Raw genomic sequence first — 20,571 nt, forward strand, 5'->3', positions numbered from 1 at the left:
ATTATTGTCTTCGAAATCCGGATTTTTGGATTTGGTTTCCAAGAATTAAATGTCATGATCCACAGTCTCTCCCCTTTCACTTGGCTTATTAAGAGAGCTCAATCTCCATCTTCTCTTTTAGCACCAGCAGAGCAAATAGGCAGAACCTGTAGAGAAGCACCTGCCTATTTTACCTTTGGCTCTTGTTTTGCACAATTTTGTGAAGCAGTTGTTCTTCCCTGTGGACATTTGAGCTTGAGGTGGATTTGTTTTGAACTGTTCATGGACTTCTGACACAGTTTTTCTTCTGGGGAGGTAGTTTGCGGCATCTCTGTGGGATCCACGCTGCAATCCACTGAGCAAAATGGAGACCGCCGCCCTCCAAGGAAACTCCTCATCGTCTCACAACACAGAGCTGCTCTCACAGACTGGCTACACTATACTGGCCATTATCATGGGTGTGTTTTCTGCAGGGGGGATCATCCTCAATCTCCTGGTGATTGTGGTCACAGTGAGGCACAGGCAGCTGAGGCAGCCACTCAGCTATGCCCTGGTTAACCTGGCCATATGTGACCTGGGCTGTGCTCTGTTTGGAGGTGTGCCCACCACAGTGACCAGTGCCATGGGATACTTCAGCCTGGGACGTGTGGGCTGCGTGCTAGAGGGTTTTGCTGTTGCCTTCTTTGGTGAGCAAATTCGGAGCTAATCTGCATTGGTAGTTTGCATGTTAAAGTTTTACATAGCCTACAACTTGATATGATTCAACTTGCACAGTGGTAGAAGTGGTGAAAGAAGCAGGTCTGTAAATCCTTTGCTTAGTAGGCTACTGTATAATGCACTATGTATTGATGCATTATTAGTAAAGTAACACTAAAGATACTGCATTCACAAGCATAATGTCAAATGGTGCACATAATAGATTTAACACATTATTTTAATGCTATTTTATTAATTTAGACAATTATATTTATTTTTCATTTCATTAGTTTCAGGCCTGCAGATCTCCTTTCTTGGGCTGATGCATGTGCTTCATAATGCATGCAACACAACAACACAGCTGTAGCTATGAACCTTTGCCCGTGGTTCATAAAAGGCTAAACTATTAGCAACATTTAACCTTAGCACCTGCTTTCATGGCCAGTTTAATTTAACAAAATTAGATGAATTTGACTCAATTTCCTTGAATTGGATGTATACTGCAACTGGATTAATTGGTAGTAATTCTTGTCTAGACCTCAAACAGTTATTTAAATCAAGCCATTTGAAAATCTTCATCAAAGTACAGTACGAATTGAGGCAGTGAAGAAAAAGAACAATATTTCCCACTAAATCTTAGTGGAGTAGAAGTGTTAAAATGGCATAAAATGGACAAAAATATAATAATATTGTACTCAGTAGCATGGTTGAGTGTATTTACTTCCTGCCACTAAATTTCTATTTATTTGTTTTGACAAAAATCCATTTCTTCTTCCAGGTATAGCAAGTCTCTGTACAATAGCAGTTATTGCTGTTGAGCGTTACATAGTGGTGTGTTATCCTATGGGTGCTGTTCTCTTCCAGACCAGGTAGGAATAGGATATCACTTGAATGCATCACACACAGAAGTTACAGAGCTTGTTCCACCAGAATGAATCACACACCATCTCTGTTGTCCTCAGACATGCCGTTGCTGGAGTGGTGCTGTCCTGGCTGTGGTCATTCTTGTGGAACACCCCACCTCTGTTCGGATGGGGCAGTTATGAGCTTGAGGGAGTAAAAACTTCATGTGCCCCTAACTGGTACAGCCGGGATGCTGGGAACATGTCCTACATCATCATTTACTTCAGTGTTTGCTTTGCTGTGCCTTTCTCCATCATCATGGTATCCTACTTGCAGCTCTTGTGGACACTTCGTCAGGTGAGCAATTCACACATACGGGGGGTGGTCATACAATATATTTTTGTTGACTGTATTGATATCATAATACAATGTTCTTGCCTGTACCTTGATGTCATAGGTAACCAAGCTGCAGGTATCTGAAGCTGGCAGCACAAGCCGCGTGGAGGCGCAGGTGGCACGTATGGTGGTGATGATGGTGTTGGCCTTCCTTGTCACCTGGCTGCCATATGCTGCCATGGCCTTGGCTGTCATCATAGACTCCAGTCTATATATTAACCCTGTTATCGCCACTATTCCTGTTTATTTGGCTAAAAGCAGCACTCTCTACAACCCCATCATATATGTTTTCATGAACAGACAGGTATTTCTTCATCATGCGCATCTATAATCACAAATACAAAGAGAGAGAAAAAGGACGTATGTAATTAAACACTTTCATTTCCCTGTATTTACCATGCTGTATGTGTTTGCTTCCAGTTTCGAGGATACGCTGTTCCATTCGTCCTGTGTGGATGGAACCCGTGGGCCTCAGACACACAGGTGTCTGAGGGTGAGAGCACTATTGTCACTCTCAGCAAGGGCCCAAAAGTCTCACCCAGACAGTCTTTAAAAGAATAAAAGTGTTAATGAACACCAAGTCTTTCTTCCATGGCAGCACATCTTCTGAACTACCTTCAGCCATTAACGGATCCCCTTTGCACTGAACTACAAGGACATCTACGTATTACAAAACTGTATCGACACTATGAATGATGGATGTTACACATTCTCTAAGGTCCAGTTAAAAAAATAATGCAGCTATATAAGAGTGAAGCCATCGTCACATGCAATGACATGTGTTCAGACTTGTCATTTTGAAATTGTCACAGCTTTGTATGTCTTTATGAAGAATAAACACAGCCCCTCTCTTGGTCTTGTTCACTGTCATGAATGTCATTAATAATGAATGAATCATTTTGAGGATTATGTGTCACATTCACAGTTTGTCAAGATTTAAGATTTATACAGACAGCTCTTTGTTATGTTAATTATAAACTCAAGAAACCACTTACACTTTTCTAAAATTAATGATGCGCATCAACATATTTGTTCTGTTGATGGACACTTTAAAAACATCAACATGAAGGAAGCAAACTAATCTTCTTTTCCTTGGGAACTTTAGTCAGTGGCTGGATTACTTGGGTTAAGAGGCTTACACACAGCTGAGGCAAAAAAAAAAAAAAAAAAATCTGTAATTGCAGATGAATTTCCTAAATTCAAGTTCGATGTAAAGCCAAATTTGACAGATCTTTGAATGTGCTTTTTGTATAAATAAATATTTCTTCTGTCCCTATATGTCACACATCATAGTGATATATTTTCAAAGGCTTCATGACAAGAGAAAAAAGTACTTACATGATTTTTATTTTTTATTAGGTGTATACATCCCCTTTGCTTTTTAAGGTCTGTGCTCAAGCATGGTACAAACCCATCACACACAGTCGGACTTTTGTCACCTTTATATGATCTTTATGGCTTTCATTGATAAAAATCAAAATGATCAGTGTGTTATACTCCTTTGCAACACGATACTTCACTCCAGCCTTTTGGATCCAGCATGTTAAATCAGCAAAAAACAAAATAAACCTGTCATCAGTCTCACAGTTTGATCATTCACAGTCATTTCCCCTCTCTAAATAAACACAAATGAAATCATACTCATCCTATTACCTTGGCTTTTTATTGATTACAGAAATATTGCTATGACTTTCATTAAAGAAAAGCAAAAACGAAGAAAAAAAAAGCCAGAATGTGAATAGCTGTATCAAACCTGTACACTTTTGTATATACAGAGTGAGGGATCATCTATGTACATGCTACATACTGTCACACTCTGGGTAAATAAGTAGTCCTTCTGACAGGCACAGATGAGGGATCACTTCGCCTTCTCTGAATCAGTTTTGAGAAAAGGCTACAGAAGTGACCCGAGGTCGGTGCCTGAGGAGTAGGAGACTGAAATCTACACCGTCTAGCCATCTCATAGATACAGTACATGTTGACATGTCAACTGAATGGTGTGTCAAACTGTTGTGTGCTTGAACACCTGTTGCTTAAAGAACAGACTTTGGTCCTGTTGTTTCTGGCAGCCTGTAACAATTACAGCATGAAACAACAGTGTGTCTGAGTGTGTTGAGTCCTGCTGAATACTCAGAACCATTAGTGCCCAGTTAGACAGGCTAACAGTTTTTACTGTACTATATATATATATCATGAGGTTGAGTCAGATTTGTTGTACAAACTATCTGGTCCCAATGCCGGCAGCACATCACGTTGTTGCTGAATAGTGTGTTGTCATCGATGTCGTCTTTTTAAGGTACAGTCTCCAGACTCGCCGAGGAGCCATTACAGGTTAACGTGGTGTTTGGTGTGAAAGAAATCATGTAATACGATCATGTCCCATGCTTAATCTAAACCAACTGGAGGTACTCCTTTTTCCAGCAGCAGCTATTTTACATACCAACTGAAAACTCTGTGAGTTTAGTACAGAAGCATGCTTGAAGAGATCACGAGAAAAGACATGAGTTAAGGTAGTCTCTGAACAGCAACATTATGGTCAAACTAACAGAGAATGAACAAACACAGAGGACGAACAGGTTGATGCTAGGAAATGATTATTCTTCTTCTTCACATACAGTTTGCAAAGGGTTTTCAAGCCACGTTCGACATACTCTTGCTCCACTGGGGGAGGCAAACAAGACCGGCTGTACCTCACAGCATCCACAAAACGACACTAGCATTAAGTCCTGAGCTCAAGGAATGTGCAACACGTCCCCAGGCAGTCGCCGACTGTTCCAGTGGGAACACAGTAAAGACTGAGAACAGCATCCTGGAATTATCATTGCTTCTGACAAGTAAAAAGTACGATCATATATACAGATTAAAAAAAGAAAAAAGAACAAAAAAAAAGAGTAAAAATAAATGCACATGGAGTTGGGCAGGGGAGGGTGGGGTAGTTGATTCGTCTACTCATGATCTAAAGAGGTAAAGTCAGGTGCAAAGAGATTATCAACATCAACACCTAATACAGCACACAACAAATCAAGACGACTTCTGAGTGAAGGCAAAAAGAGGAAGGGGGTGTGTCTAAGAATAAGCAGGTGAGGATTTGTACACTTCCCTTTACCTCTCTCTCCTTCTATGTTGTCCTTCTTGTGTACTGAAACAGGAGCGTCTTGCAGCGTAGTGTTCTTTACAGCATGTGAGTGTGAGACAAATCAAGTCATTATTGTCTACTACTGTCTGTGAAATGCAGAGTGCCTTTAATTGTAGTGTTTTCCAATACATCTGTCCATTTTCCTATGGGTAGTGAGTTGTTGTTTATATATTTTTTGGTCTTCTTCACTTTAATATCTAGTGTGTACTATACATCCTGCTCTGCTCGAGTGACTGATGAGGTAACGTAATGACGACCACCCTGACCTCAACAGGACAATAAGGTGCTAAGGTTCATCTCTGTAAACTCCAATGATCTACACACTCTTAACTTTCAAGTGTGTGTATACGTGTGTGTGTGTGTGTGTGTGTGTGTGTGTGTGTGTGTGTGTGTGTGTGTGTGTGTGTGTGTGTGTGTGTGTGTGTGTGTGTGTGTGTGTGTGTTTTCCATTTAAAGGACCAGTGTGTAAGATTTAGAGGGATCTTTTGGCAGGAATGCAATATACTATTCCACAGAGTTGGCTCCACCTCCACAGAGCCTGCAGTGTTGTAGCCTACAGTACTGCCATGTTTCTACAGAAGCCCAGTATGGACAAACAAAACACTGGCTCTGGAGAGAGCTCCTATGTATGTTTTTTTTTTTTTTTACACTACCTGAAGGCCACTGCAGGTTTTCCTACATGCCTGGAAAGGGATATTCAGTTGGTTGCGATGTGCCACTAAAACCTACACACCGGTCCTTTAAAGATCATGTAGTAAAGGGTCAAGAGGTTAGGCCAGGTATCTAGGGCTGAGGTGCAAAATTCAGAGTTTGGATTCAGGCTGATGCGTGTTATGAAAAGAAAAGAGAAAAAAAAAAACAGAGTTCTACAGCTGAGTCTCTTTATGTACAACAAAAGTCCAGAACAAAAACGAAAATCAGAATAGAGAGCGACAGGGCTCCTCTCTCTTTCTTTGCCTTTGAATCGTCTCCATCTTCATTCCTTTCTTCCTCACAGCTCACTGATGCAGCAAGTTCTGTTCAAAATCCCGAGTCAGCCCATGTCCTAAACGCTGCCCTCTTCTGGGCAGCAGCAGTAGCAGCAGAAGGGAGAATCTTGCACTCTCCCACTTTTCTTCCAGCCATCACACACTTCTCTCATTTTGAAATCTTCTGTCTTTAAGGTTCAACTGAGTCTTCTTTTTTTTTTTTTTTTTTAAATCAAGTATGTATTCTTCAGCCTTAGTTCTGTGTGTTTTTGTTGTCATTTTGCTATGTGTGTGTGTGTCTCTGTGTTTTCTTCTTCAATGTGTATATGAGTGTGTCTATATGGCAGGGTGTGTGTGTGCGTGTGTGTGTGTCGCTCCTTCAGTTTGTGTGTGGCAGGGTCAGTGAATGTATGTCTGACAGGACAGCTCCATCTGTCACTGTCCTCCTCACCTCAGCGTCCCCGCCAGCACTAAAACAACACACTCTGCCTCCTGCTCTTCCCCTGGGCTGAGAGAGAGACACAGAGAGAGACAGAAAGAGAGAGAGAGAGAGAGAGAGAGAGAGAGATTGCGATGTGAATTAAGGTTTAGATGTGATTTGGCCACACATACATAGAGTACACACACGCACACACAAACCTGAAAATTTCACTCCATGCCGGCAGCACTAACTGTACACTATACGGCCAAAAGCACAGAGAGCTGAAACCCACTATTACAGAAAACTGTGATCAGTATTTTTGCTGATAATATGGAGGTTTTTTGCAATATGGGGAAACTTTACATTCTACAAAAACAAACTTACACATGGTGGGTATTTCATAGACCAAGTCTAAATCGGCTGAACCATGTAGATTGTCATGTTGGTTTATAACATGCAGGAACTCATGACTAAATATTTCACTGAATACAAAAGAAAATAATCCAGATAATGAGGGGGAAAATTGTATGCCACACCTTCCTCTCCACCGATCATTTCCTGTTGTCTCTCTAGTGTTCAGCTATCTAAAAAAAAAGAACTGCCCCTAAAATAATATCCTGTGTGCAAGAAGGTATTATTCTAAACTGATGCCACAAACAAATTTGGATGCACAGTGTTATCTCACTCAGAGACAAAAGTACACAAGTGTATGGAGAGGTACTTTTTGACCATATAGTGTCGCTGCAGTATCATTACTATAATCACACCCAGGAAAACAAATTCATAACAAAGCTTATATCCTGTGATACCGTGTGAACAGTCTGTCTGCTGCTGAAGCTGAATGATACTTACCAGTACCTGTCACACACTGGTGTAAAACAAACATCCTTATCCATGCCGATAACACACAACCAAGCAAACACACACTAAACCAAACCCTCACTTACAGACTTCACAAAAAGGCTACATCTCTCGCTGGAGAAACCTAAAGAGGACTGCAAATGAAAAGAATCACATGACTCCCCATTCTTGGATCACATTCTTTTCCATTATGAATATAATGTTTCTCCTTTCATCCCTGAAATAAAACACTGGGAGTGACTCACTCTGAGAGAAAGAGGATTAGGTAAGTGAAAGCTGAGATGATGCCTGTGGGTGCAGGTCTTGAAATGTGAGGGAAGACTAGATGGAGCAAGAATGGGGAGAGGACGAGGAATTAACAAAAGAGAAAAGGGCATGAACTTTACAAGGTGTGAAAAAATATGTTGTTTTGGTTCAGGGGATGCAAGGAGGGAAGAGAAATGCAACAGCATCGAGTCCAATTCAACAAAGACAGGGTGCAGATGGACAGAACGAAAAAAAGAGGCCAGGTAACAGCCAAACAGAAAAACAGGAGAAGAGGAACTGAACAGAGGACAGACAGAATGAAAGAGACCGTATTTACCAGAACGGTAGGGGCCACTCAGCCAGTGGAAGTGGAGGAGAGATTGTGACTCTGAGCCCTGGGATTGGCTGCATCTCTCTGGAAGTACTGCGAGGGTGCGGAGCCTAGCTTATGGGCCATCGCTTTTTAGGGTTTAAGGGGAGAAGGTGGGGAGGTCGGGAATATTGAGGTGTTACGGAGGAGTTGGGAGTTGGGTACACAAGGGAGATAGAGAGGATTAAGGAAAAGATGAACATTGCGAAAGAGGAGAGCGTGGGTACCAAGAAAGAGAAGGGACAGTTCATCAGAACAGGACAAAGAGGCAGTGGAAGCAGGAAGAGAGAGACACACACACAGACTGAGACTGTGATAAACACAGAAACACTAAAGTAAATCTAAGCAAATGTCAATAAGGCACATCAGGCATGCACAGTTAATGAATAGTGTGTCGGCTACACTGGCACTGGATGCTAACTCAGTGTTTGGCATTGGTGCTTAGTTTGTTTGTTCTGATGGGGTTTCTGTCTATTGTTAAGTCTTTAAAATAAATTAGCATCTTTCCACATCCTGTTGTTACATTTATAAATTACCAAACCAGAATTGCATAATTTAATATGACAGTACATACAGCAAAATTGACTTTTTGTGAACCTTTAGCTTTTTGTACTTTACTTTGTCTTTCTAAATAATGTGGTCTAAGGGGCAGGCAGGATGATGATGTATTCTCTGCCTTTATGAAGACATAAGTCTATGAAAGTCGAGTATAATCTGTTGCTATTAAAACAACAAGACTACAGTCTATTGCCATGCTAGCAGGTTTGTGAGGCACCATGTTTCATTTAGCTAAATGCTAATGCTAGCATGGCACCATGGTCATATTGACAAACATGCTGCTGTCTAGTAGGTTCATCATCTTATTATAACGTTTTAGCATTGGCTTATGAACATTAGTGTAATAACTGTTTCAGGTTGTTGATCACAAACCAAAGAATTGGACAAATTAAAAGTTGGAACTGCATAGAGCATGAGATAAAAAGTTAAGGGATCAACTAAGTTACCGGTATTACAATTGGGACAGGAGTGTCTGCCCCAGATTTTGTAGCAATTTATCACCTGCTTGTCAAGATATTTCACTGAAAGCCAGAAGTGTCAACACCTTGAAGGCGCTAGAGGAAATTAGAGGAATAGAGGTGCTAGAGGGGATTCTGTCTGGGCTGCACTGAATGCCTGGGTCAAATTTAATGGCAATCTTTGTATTAGTCTGGACCAAAGCGGTGAACTGGCTGACACTGCAATCCCTAGATCCATGCAACATGGCTAATAATATCATATCCTGGCGGAGAAGCAACTATATTTGGAATTAAATACATCACCAGCCAGAACCATTTTTGTCAAGGTTCCTTATCTTTTTAAAGTGTGTTGCAGTAGCTGTTGTGTTCAGGATTTGTATGTAGTGGAGATATGAACCTGGTGAGAGACTGAGAAACTGTGTGACATGTATGACCACACAGTGGCATGAGAGACAACATAAAGCAAAGACAGAGAGAAAAAACGAGAGAAGAGGAAGAGGACAGGGAGCAGGACCTATTCTCTATCATATTCCCACTGGGAATTCCTCATTCCCTGCTTTTTTCCCCTCTATTCTTCTTTTTTTTTTTATCTAGGAGGACTTACTTGACTCCGGGTAGACTGAGGATCTCTTTCCTGGATCTTTCTGGAGCTGAATGCCTTTTACGGAGAAGATGGATGCAGCTAAAATAGAAACGGAGGGTTGGTGAGACAAGTATGTTTGACCAGTGTCACTGTCCAAGAAAACGGATTGTATGTACTCACTGTCTGCCAGTGTTTGAAGCTGCTCTCCAAGACTTCTAAAATATGAATGTCTGAGAGCATCCTCAGCCGATACACGCTTCTTAGCCTCAAACTAGAGACACAGAGGGGGGAATAGAGACAGGGTTGTTAGCCTTTTCACAAAATTAAATCTAAATTTCTAAAAAATAAACACCTGCATACGGTAATGTTCTTTTACCTGTAGAAGCATTGAGAGCAAGTCATGGCCATCGTTGTCTATTCTGTGTGACAGAAAGTAAAAGAGAAAGTGATGTAGAGGAAGAATGGAGTGTCAGTTAAGTGTAGCGGTGTTGCTGCCATCTCACAAGAGGTGGAAATACTTGACTGCAGTCCCTGATTAAATGCATTTCCTGGTAACCAATCCTGCATCTTCTCTTATTACATCTAATGGAACATCCCAGTCTACAACCAATCCAATCTACACACCTGGGTGCGTGGTTGACGAGGGGTTCAGCGTGGTATCGGGGGAAGTTGTAGGTCTTAAACTCTTCACTAGTGGTGATACCGGGCCAAGTTTCTTCTGTGGGTGTACCTGTTGAGGAGAAAGAGGATCAGCTGATGTAGTATGTGTGCTCATGGAAACATACACACGCACAAACATAAAAACATGAACGCTGCACAAGCTCATCCACGTTCCACTGGCGCCGTCTTACCGAGGATGCGGAATATGAGGTGAAGCTCATCCTCAACAGTCGATCCAGGGAACAGAGGTCTGCCTGTGATCATCTCATAAAAGATACAGCCCACACCCCTGGACACAGGGACAGAACAAGTGCAATGGTACATGACCTAAAAATTGGACTATCCTGTATAGCTCGACAGTGTTCATATCATAAATGTATAAAGTGATCAAGGACTGAAAAAATGTGTTGTGAAAACTGTGTAAAACATTTCTTAATCTCAGTCCAGAGGAAAGCGCAGTTGCATCCCAAATATCCTGCCAGCTCATTGTTTAATCTTTGCATGTTAAAGCAGATATCAGCTTCACGGCCGTTTCGGCTAATGCTGCGTTCAAGGCAGGCTTTTGAAACCGTAAGTTACAGCTTCAAGTCACAACTACGACTTGGTAGCGTTCCAGGTAACCCGTAGCTCGTGTTTTTACCATCCTGTTGTCTGTGAAAGTTCCCTATAACGGCCACTCGTAACTTCCGACCCGTGAACTCGTACCAGATCGAACTGGTATGACTTCACAGGAAGGAAAAACACAAAGTACGAGTTTCTTTGAACGCACCATGAGTTAGCAGCCCCCGCCCCTGTCAGGCATCAATTGGTCCTCGTGCTACGTCACCACATTCACACGCATCCCTTGGCTGCACACACAGCCCTTCATGCCGTTCTCTCTCCTCATTGGATAACACTTGTATCCCACAAGGAAAATTTTCTCCTCGGGTTACAGCAGAGCAGAGTGACGGAGAGACTCGTGTTTAGGCTGAAATACTTCATGTAAGTGATTGCTGACGGAAAATAGGACTATTTAGGACTTATATTAACAAAAACATTCCACTGATATCTGCTTTAACTGTGAACTACAGTATGTTGACAATGACATAGTGATGGTAGAAAAAAAAGGGATAATGTTGGGGAGTTCACATCATTTTGGATTCACATAAAAGTAACAAAAAGACTAGTGTTAAAACAGTGTGCGTTTTCTGTTGAGGTGTGTTTGCTCACCACATGTCGATCGGGGTAGAGTACTCAGTGGAGCCTAGAAGCACATCTGGAGGTCGGTACCATAATGTCACAACTTCATTTGAGTAGGTCTTTGTAGGGACAGACTTGGCTCGTGCCAAACCTGAATTCAAACATAAAAAAAAGGGGAGACTTAATAACACAAATATTTTGCCGCATGACTGGAACACCATATAATGAGTGTGTTTTATTTGTATGTTTCATTCGCAACTGTGTTTGAGTTTTAAAGACTTACAGGACATTGTTTCAAATGTGCAAATGGTTTCAGTTTGAATATACTGCTGAATTAATTAGAAATGTACACAGCAAGGAAACACTAATACTTTAGTGCGTATAATAGTCATGTTTAATTTTAACCAAGAGAGGGCAGTGTTGGGTAGTTGGTCACTTATCTGAGAAGCAACATGGCCTCTAGTAGACACTAGTGAGGCTTTCAAATTCATCCCATACATGTTTTATGTTAGAAAAATGATAACAGGCAGATTTTCAACTGCACATTCCATTTAGCTTAGACAGTTTCAACACTGTGTGCTATGAAAACTGCAGTTGTTAGTGAAGGAATATGGATATAGGATAAAGGATATGATATAGGGATTCAAGTAAAAATGGTGATTTACCGAAGTCTGCCAGTTTGAGCTCTCCTTTTTCATTGATGAGCAGGTTCTGGGGTTTTAAGTCTCTGTGGAGGACTTTCCTTCTGTGGCAGTATGCCAGACCTCGTAACAGCTGGAACAGAAAGATCTGGAGACAAGAGAAAAATACTGTATGACCTCATATTATAAGCTTCATAATATTAGACTCACGGTAGTAAAATAACCAGACCATTTATGTCAGCATTATTACAGCACAGTGGTCAAAGAGGAAAAATTGATTTAGAGATTTCAGATTTATCAATGAGGAACCAAGCTGCCAATGTCAAATATGAATCAAAACAAGACAGAATTGATAACTGAAGAATGTTCTGGATCTGGATTTATACTGTACATGTTGAAGATATAAGTACATTCAACAGCCTTTCTCCACCACTAGCATTTGTATTACTTTGAATTACCTTGACATTGTGAACACTCATGATGCTTCCACAGTCATCCATGTACTGCTTCAGGTCTTTTTCCTGATGAGAGAGAAAGAGAGAACAAAAGAGAGAGAGAGGGAGGGAAAGAAAGGAAGGAAGGAAGAAAAATGATAAAGCATTTAGACATGCCTTCATATGTCCTTTGAAAACACACGCACAATAAACATGCACAGTGCTCTCACTCACCAAGTACTCAAACACGAGCGTCAGGCACTTGTCAGTGTGGATAATGTCATGGAGAGTGACAATATTGGCGTGCTTCAAGTCTTTCAGTAGAGACACTGGAAGACAGAGACACATGAGACAGTCAGGCAAAGACAAATTGTGACAAATGATCACACAACTCATAGTCCGGGGAGCTACAAGCCACTGCAGATTAGCAGAGACTCTCAGTCCCAAAAACATTGTCAAAATCTTACAAGACCCCCTGACGGTGTGGTTCTGTGAAGACATGAGAGATGTTTACTGTCACATTACATCATTTAAACCTGTTAAACAGTTCAGTACCTTCTCTGATCGCTGTGCAGGGTGCACCCTCCTCGTGCTCCAGACGGATCTCTTTCAGAGCCACTAAATTGTCAGTCAACTTGCTTCGACCCTTAAACACTGTAGCATAGGTTCCCTGCAGGGATAGAGGGATAGAGTACATGTGAATTTATTTGTGAAATAAAGAAAACAGAGTATTTGAGGAGATTGTCTGTGCTCAGATGTTTTTTTTTTTTGATGAGCTCACCTCTCCAAGTTTGTCAAGTTTGATGTAGGTCTCAAGTTTCCCAAAGCCGATTTCAGACTATAGACAACAGGGAGAAAACAGTTGAGGAAGTTATGATTAATGTGCATTTATCACAAGGACAGAGTTATTTATTTTGGCTACAGACTGATTATAGTCCAAGCTTGGCTACTGCAAGATAACTATCTCTAGAATCACATCCCCGGGGCCAAGACTGTTAGTCCAGATTTCAGTCCCAGTGCTGCTGACATTTGGCCTACAACTGCAGGGGTCTGAGTCAACAGGCCTTGTCATTCTGTGTGTGCGTGTCTGTCTGTTGCTAAAACATTTAGCTTAGTTTCTCCAACACTTGGAGCATGTTGCTAAGCATCTCTGCTACTCTCATACCACACATTATGCATGATCTGTGTTAGAACTGATCAAACTTCCATTATCCCAAAATCATTTGTATTTTGTCATCTTTTTAAATGGAATGAGTCAGACTGGATGGTGAAAACTCTTTCTGATTGTACCATTTTTACAGGTATTTGATATTTTACACACATGTCTGCTTATTTTTTCATCAAGTAAACAAAACCCACTGAAAAAACATTATTTCTATGTCATCCCTTGGACTAGGTCACACAAACACACAGACTGCATCATATGCACATAGAGACACATATGAGCACGGTCTCAGTGCGTATGAAAAAGGTGTTTGTTGTCCGGGACATGTGACTAATTCCTGCGTAGTGCCAACTTCTTCGTGTCTCTTTAATGCCGCACAGTGACATCATCGTCAGCTGCACATATATTTTTTGGCCACAGGAAGTCAGTATAACAGAGCTAGAGCTGAGCATGTTGTGAGTTCTTCCACTCCAGACAACTTAAAGGGGGACTATGTGTTATATTTTAAACATTTCTCCAGGAACGCTTCACATCCGTGTGCGTGGTATAATTATTCTGAATTAATCATGGATTCTGCTAATAAAGGTTTAGCTGTATAATGTATGTGGTCCCCGGGTTTCCAGGTCATGAATTATAGATGGATGTAGCTATGTCAAGCTGTGATACCCATAGGCCTGTCAGGGTTTCTCCCTCGCTCTGTCATTTTTCCTCACTTATTTGTCTATCTCTGTCAGCCATGTTTTAACTGCGTTCATCTCTCCGGCTCGACCCATCTCTCTCAATCTAGCGCTGCCCCGTCCCCCTCATGACGCTGACATGAGCGCCATGCCAGTGCTCGGCTATGAACATGTATGTGTGTATGTATGTATGAGGGGGAGGGTCTCCAGTGACCAAGTTAGCCGATGAAGCATGTGATCTCTTTAAAGGCATGCCTAAAAGCCAACAAGCTCGGACATAAGAAGACGCACACATTTTGATACTGAAACAAGTGTGTGTGTCCGTGTGTGTGTGTTATGTGTATGGCGAGTGCACAAATTGCAATTACTGTGATTACCAGACACCTTATTGATGGAGTTAGAACAAATATCTGTTTTTGTATCTGTCAATGTTGAAAAAAATTATGGAGGAGCATAAAATGTGTCAATTAATACAGTGGTGTGTGTGTGTGTGTGTGTGTGTGTGTGTGTGTGTGTGTGTGTGTGTGTGTGTGTGTGTGTGTGTGTGTGTGTGTGTGTGTGTGTGTGTGTGTGTGTGTGTCCACTTGGCAAAGTATTGTGTGTATTTGGCTGTGTGTGCTTGTGGGCAAAGGAATATTTGTGATGAGACACACAGCCTATGTTCAAATGTAAACACACTAACCCTGCAAACACACACACACACACACAAACATGCTGCTCCCATCTCTTTGTGACAGGGCCTGTCAGGAGCTATTGCTGACTCTGTTCTGCTCTTTTGGCAGGGGAGTCGGTCTCGTGAGAAAAACTCAGGCAGGCATACGCAGCGACACAAACACGCAAACGTTCAAAAAACATACAAAACACACACATACCTCCCCTCCAGCAAATATAACTGTGGCCTCTCACATTTTTGAAACGTCTCTGAAACAAAGAAATGCCCAGCTCTCCACCTCCAGCCCATTCTCTGCTTACAGGGTGCCACTGCACTCTCTGTCTATGTACTTTTTTCAAAGTGTGTGTGTGTGTGTGTGTGTGTGTGTGTGTGTGTGTGTGTGTGTGTGTGTGTGTGTGTGTGTGTGTGTGTGTGTGTGTGTGTGTGTGTGTGCACACGCGCCTGCGTATGCTTTCGATGGCAACGGGTTCATTTCATTCCCAACGCTCCAGTGAGCTTACTCAGCAGAACTAGGTCAGACCAAGTTTTAGTGACAAAATTAAAGCAACATAAAACCAAACAAAATGTGTGCTCTGTCGGCGCCCTGCACAGGAGCTGGTGGGGACACACAGATGGATGGATCGACAGCAGCAGTGAGAAATGTGAGGAGAAAGCTGTCTGAAGAGACAGGATCGACTGTGTATTGAGAGGAAAGTCCATTCCCCACATTTAATTTTTACAGTTTCTCTGTGTTGGAGGGGAGAAGGAGGACGGATTCATGGATTCGTGTTATTGAGTGGGAGAGGAAAAATGACAGGCTTCTGCTAAGAAAAGAGGTGGCAGGAAATGAGAGGTGGGAGGAAAGAAGAGCCCTTTCATTAGCATGATGTAGCCAGTCCTTGGGGCCTCAATCAATGGACCAATAAACATCATGTTCTGTGCCACATTTTTCATGTAAAACGCACCGATAACATCAGACAGGGTTTGACCTGAGCGAACAGGCCGAGACTTGAGCTCGGTTATGAAATTTTTAGCTTTAATCACTTCACAACAGCATAATATGGTCTGAGCAGCAAAGTACTAATAAAATAGTTACTAAACTGCACGTTGAGCATTGCATAACACGATTAAGTGACGTGGTTTGAGATAAAATGACATCTCTTTCCTCAGCACACCGGACACTGAATCTCAATGGACTGTTGTGAATTATTGACTATCGATGGACAAGAGCCATGAGAGAAAACTGATAACTTCACTTATATTACATTGGATGCGATTCAAAGATCAAAATACACACTCTGGAGGTGCGGATCTGTTACGGCACACTGGACACATGTCCTATGTTACGGTAACAGATGACAAGCACAACGATGGCCGAAACGCCATTACATCACTATGCTCAGACACATGCTGTCCTTTTTAAGCTGGAACTCCACTCTTATAAAGAAGACCCAGCTGTATTCAGCCCTCCGACATTCACTCTGCAGTCCAGCTCAGACTGCCTCAAACCTTCACTTCAGCAGCCATTTGTCTTTTTTTTTTTTTTTTAATTACCGCCGCTTATTTGTTTATCTATAACTTTTAAAATCGTGCCTCCCTTTCACTTGGTGCCATATTGGTGCCATATTATCCTTTTGTCATCCCTATCTCACTCTGCATCTTCCCTGCTCTCTGGTTCAGTTCAAGGTGTCCCGCTGTGTAATCCTAGTCAGGAGAGGAGCTGCAGCAGATGAGTCTGACACTGCTGCTGAATTATTGATTGATCTATTGCATCATGTACATACAACAACCCTAAAGATGCACAGCCACTCACAGCTCAACACAATGTCAGAAAATGTCTCCCAGTCATTTGCAACATTAAGACACAAACATGTCTGCAGACTTCCTTTCCACCGTTACACCATAAACCTCTCCTATCCCCTGCAAACCTTTCCTTTCATCTCTGTGAGACTCCTGCAGAAAAGCTGTGTCATTAAATCGCTTCAAGCCGAGAGCCGGAGGCAGGGCACTGGCCCTGTTCAATAATTACAGCAAAAGTGGTTGATGGAGGGCGCGTCCTTTATGCTCTCCCATAGAATATTGAGGCTTTTGGGACTTGTGTTTTAGGTTAAATGTATCAGTAAAGCAGAGTGAATTTAATTTCTTTTTAAATTAAAAAAAAACAAGACTGTGAGATGGAAAGAATGAGGGAAACAGAGAGCGGAGCACTTAGTCGTGTATGGAGGGAAACTTGAAAATTTGAGTGATGGCAGAAAACAAAAGAATAATATAGAATAAAGTGTGACCAAAATAAAAACCAAGTGAGAGAGCAGGAGTACTTCAGCAACAATACAAAGGGGTGAAAAGGGGAATGCTGCATATTCATGAATATGTGTCTATATGCCTACCCATCAGCCCCCTCCTCCTAATCCTTCCAGTAGCAAACACCTCCTCTCTCTCCCACCCCCAGATTCATACTCGTAATACTCTTGGCCTGGATACATAATACAGAGTTCATCATTCATCCCCCTACTGAGCCATTGTAAGCTCTGTAGCATAACTCGGTGTGTCTTTACAATGAATTCATGTTTGTGTGTTAGCAGTATGCGTGTGCATGTATGTGTGTGTGTGTGTCAGTGAATATAATGGCCTTAGTCATCCTCCATGTTAATAGTGCACAATGGCAGTGAAAGTTCCTATTACCTTTGTTTCAAAACAGAGCAACATCAAAAGAAAAGCACACACCCAGGGGTGCACACACAAGTAGACACACAGATGCTAAGTGGGGGAACCAAGAAAACTACCACAGTGGCTCACTAAAACTAGTTTCAGCTGCTTTGCACACATATACACAAATGCAAATACGCACGCAGAGAGACAGACACTGAGCACTGACCAGTGAAGCGCGTCGTAGCCTGCGGCTCATGGGTTTGTCGAAGGGCGGGCTGTTCATGGCAAACTTCTCCAAGTAGCCCTCCGGTAGCCTGATATCAGCTGGCAGAGACAGACGTTTGTTTATGTCCTGAAACAGAGAGACAGGGGGAAATCAAAGACGGAGACAGAGGTTCATGAGTATCGTTATTGTCCTCTCAGGTTGTGACCTGTAACACAAATGACATCAGTGGCATGTTTGCAGACAGGGCTTCATACATATTAAAATACATCAATTTACACTGATAAATGCAGTTTTGTACAATAATTCAAATGTATACCATAAAAGACCCAAATACAATATGGCAATTAAATCAATCAAAAATAATACTGGATATTTGGCACATTTCTAATGTGGTGAAGTATGAGTGGTAATAGTGAAACAATGGTCAAACAATCTCAAACTTAACAACAATCATCATGAACCCTGATGACTTACGTCATGACTTCGACTCATGATCTAATCATTATGATCCAGCTTCAAAATTCTCAAGCCTTGGTTATTTGGCCTAGTTTTGAGACCAATAAATTTCATAAATAAATAAACAAAATAAAAATTAAAAAGAAAGACAATCATCTATCCAGGCAACGAGTTTATCCAGTGACAGCGGCTCACTTAAGTCAACTTTGAATGTTTGGTTTGTGCCATCTGCTCTTGTGGATGAATGACAATATGAATGACAGTTACGACCAGTAAATCAGCTGAACGAGAGACCAAATACAAGGCTACTACACGACGGGACCAGCTCCAAGCAAGTTGCTGGCAAGTTTCAGGCTAATTTCGAGAATAAATTGTTGGCAGAGTGAGAGAGTTGGCACACTGTTCTTCCCAAGTTCACAAACTCATCTGGAGCACATCTGGAACCAGTCTTTTTGCTATTTAATATGTCTTCTGCCTTAAGTAGCTGATCTCTCCTTGAGTGCGAGTGCTGTTCAGAAGTCAAGAGTATAATTTCAGCTGGGAAGCCGCGGGATCAACAGTCAGTGAGTCTTTTGATGAGGGTCCTATGATTACCCTACTTTTATGCCAAATTTTAAGCATTTGACACAACCTTGCTCTTGGGTCACTGTGGTGTTTTTGTTTCTGATTTTTAACACAGAGCACATGTTAAGAGAATACCTCTGACTAAATCTCACTTCCTCTCGATGGCAGAACTTCTGTTTGTGTGACGCTATTTTTACCCCAATGCATCATTACTATATGATCCCCATGTAGGGCATGTTCACACTGGCAAGGTGCCAGTCACATATTGTTTCCATGGCAGCGGTGGTTGGCCCACTCCCAACAGCCCCCACGGTATGTGTCCTCAATGTGAGTGTGTGAAATGATGTGTGTGTGTGTTTACATGTGAACATTAGCGGGAGCATATAGAAGTGTGTATGCCTGAAGATAAAAAGGCAGAGGGATTGTATGGCTGCAATTGGATTTATCTCGAGCCCACAGACTAAAATAACAAAATGCAGGACAATGACACACTTCACGTTTTCACATGCTGAAAAAGCCAAGCAGTGCTCTGTAAACTGCAAAAGAACATTATGAAAATGCAATGACACACATGACCCACTGAGTTAAGTGAACATCTGATTCATGTGAAGAGTGAGTCCAAGAAAGAACAACACAAAACACTAAACCTGCATATGGCTACCGCAAAAATAACTTTTTTTTTCTTTTACAAATTCAAATTCATATTTCATGCCATTCATAAAGCCACTGGTGGCTAAGACAATAGGTCTCTACACATGTGCACTCGGCATACTCCTTTTCAAAAGGACAACAATGGACACAAGTTCACAAAGACACTGACACTCATGCCCCCTTATTCATGGCTATGGACTGACTAAAGACCCACATATAAACACACAGCACACGTGCCCCCATACTCACAATGCAGAACAGCTCTAGTAGCTCCCTCATTGTCCTCCTTAAACGTGTCTTTCTTTCTATACATTCACACACATGCGCTTTCAACGATGCATGTGTCTGACCTGCCACATGACTGCACACACACTGACACAGAGAGAGAGAGAGAGAGAGAGAGAGAGAGAGAGAGAGAGAGAGAGAGAGAGAGAGAGAGAGAGGGGCTGGCACTGTGCTAGAGTGCCATCCACATGCTTTGAGGAAGAGGAAGAATAAAAAAGGAGGAGGAGGGGAGAGCATGAGAGGAGGAAAGAGGAATGGACAGATTCCTGAGGGGAGAAAGGCAGATTGGGGGAAGGGGGTGAACAGGGGGGGCGACTGAGAGGAAGCATTGTTTTTCTCTTCTCTCCCACCATCATTTTGACCTCCATCTCTCCTGCTCTCTCTTCTCTCTCACCACCTCCTGAGCTCTGTTCCCTCTGGTTTCCCACTTTCTTTGTCACACCAATAATTATTCCTACTTCCATAATTACTCTCTCACCCCAGCATTTTCCTGTCCTTCACTGCCCCCCCCCCTCCCTCTCTCTCTCTCTCTGGTAAACATGGTCTAAATTAGTCCCTTCCACTGTTAACAGCAGTCAGAGGCAGCAGCCTGTGTGTCCAGAGGCATTTCCCATAATACTGCTGTGCTCATCACTCTGCAGCTCCGTCCAACAGGCACACACACACACTCAAACCCAGTTTAGCACTTAATTTGTGTAATTTCTTCTTATTAATTGGCAAACACAGACATCTGTCGTAAGATGGCTCCAATATATTGGCAAATCCAATTTATTGGTATAGCTCTACCATCTGACAGACCATATAGTCCCCTATAACG

At 42.0% G+C, this 20,571-nt stretch overlaps 2 protein-coding genes across 4 annotated transcripts in view; one reads left to right on the forward strand and one right to left on the reverse strand.

Annotated features, from left to right (window-relative positions):
• Positions 1–343: 343 nt before the first annotated feature.
• parapinopsina (parapinopsin a) lies at positions 344–2,475 on the forward strand (the record flags this gene model as incomplete). The annotated part of the gene is made up of 5 exons (XM_083974603.1): positions 344–665; positions 1,454–1,544; positions 1,638–1,875; positions 1,976–2,218; positions 2,335–2,475. The coding sequence occupies 5 exons, from the start codon at positions 344–346 to the stop codon at positions 2,473–2,475; spliced, it is 1,035 nt and encodes a 344-aa protein (XP_083830729.1).
• An 870-nt stretch (positions 2,476–3,345) lies between these two features.
• LOC310988234 (cyclin-dependent kinase 17-like) overlaps positions 3,346–20,571 on the reverse strand; it is a 35,881-nt gene continuing 18,655 nt past the window's right edge. For 2 of the 3 annotated variants that reach the window (XM_083974755.1, XM_083974754.1), the window contains exons 3-15: positions 17,799–17,924; positions 13,211–13,267; positions 12,985–13,099; positions 12,664–12,758; positions 12,454–12,516; positions 12,020–12,143; positions 11,385–11,505; positions 10,367–10,464; positions 10,140–10,245; positions 9,892–9,934; positions 9,696–9,786; positions 9,537–9,614; positions 3,346–8,005 (exon numbers count right to left, since the gene is read on the reverse strand). In XM_083974755.1, coding sequence (XP_083830881.1) covers positions 7,902–8,005; positions 9,537–9,614; positions 9,696–9,786; positions 9,892–9,934; positions 10,140–10,245; positions 10,367–10,464; positions 11,385–11,505; positions 12,020–12,143; positions 12,454–12,516; positions 12,664–12,758; positions 12,985–13,099; positions 13,211–13,267; positions 17,799–17,924 — 1,221 coding nt within the window. In that variant the 3' untranslated portion in view covers positions 3,346–7,901. The remainder of the gene's footprint in view (positions 8,006–9,536; positions 9,615–9,695; positions 9,787–9,891; positions 9,935–10,139; positions 10,246–10,366; positions 10,465–11,384; positions 11,506–12,019; positions 12,144–12,453; positions 12,517–12,663; positions 12,759–12,984; positions 13,100–13,210; positions 13,268–17,798; positions 17,925–20,571) is intronic. The other variant, XM_083974753.1, reaches the window with a different exon arrangement.

This window comes from Trachurus trachurus, assembly GCF_905171665.1.
Source record: "Trachurus trachurus genome assembly, chromosome: 7".
Taxonomy (NCBI): Eukaryota; Metazoa; Chordata; class Actinopteri; order Carangiformes; family Carangidae; genus Trachurus; species Trachurus trachurus.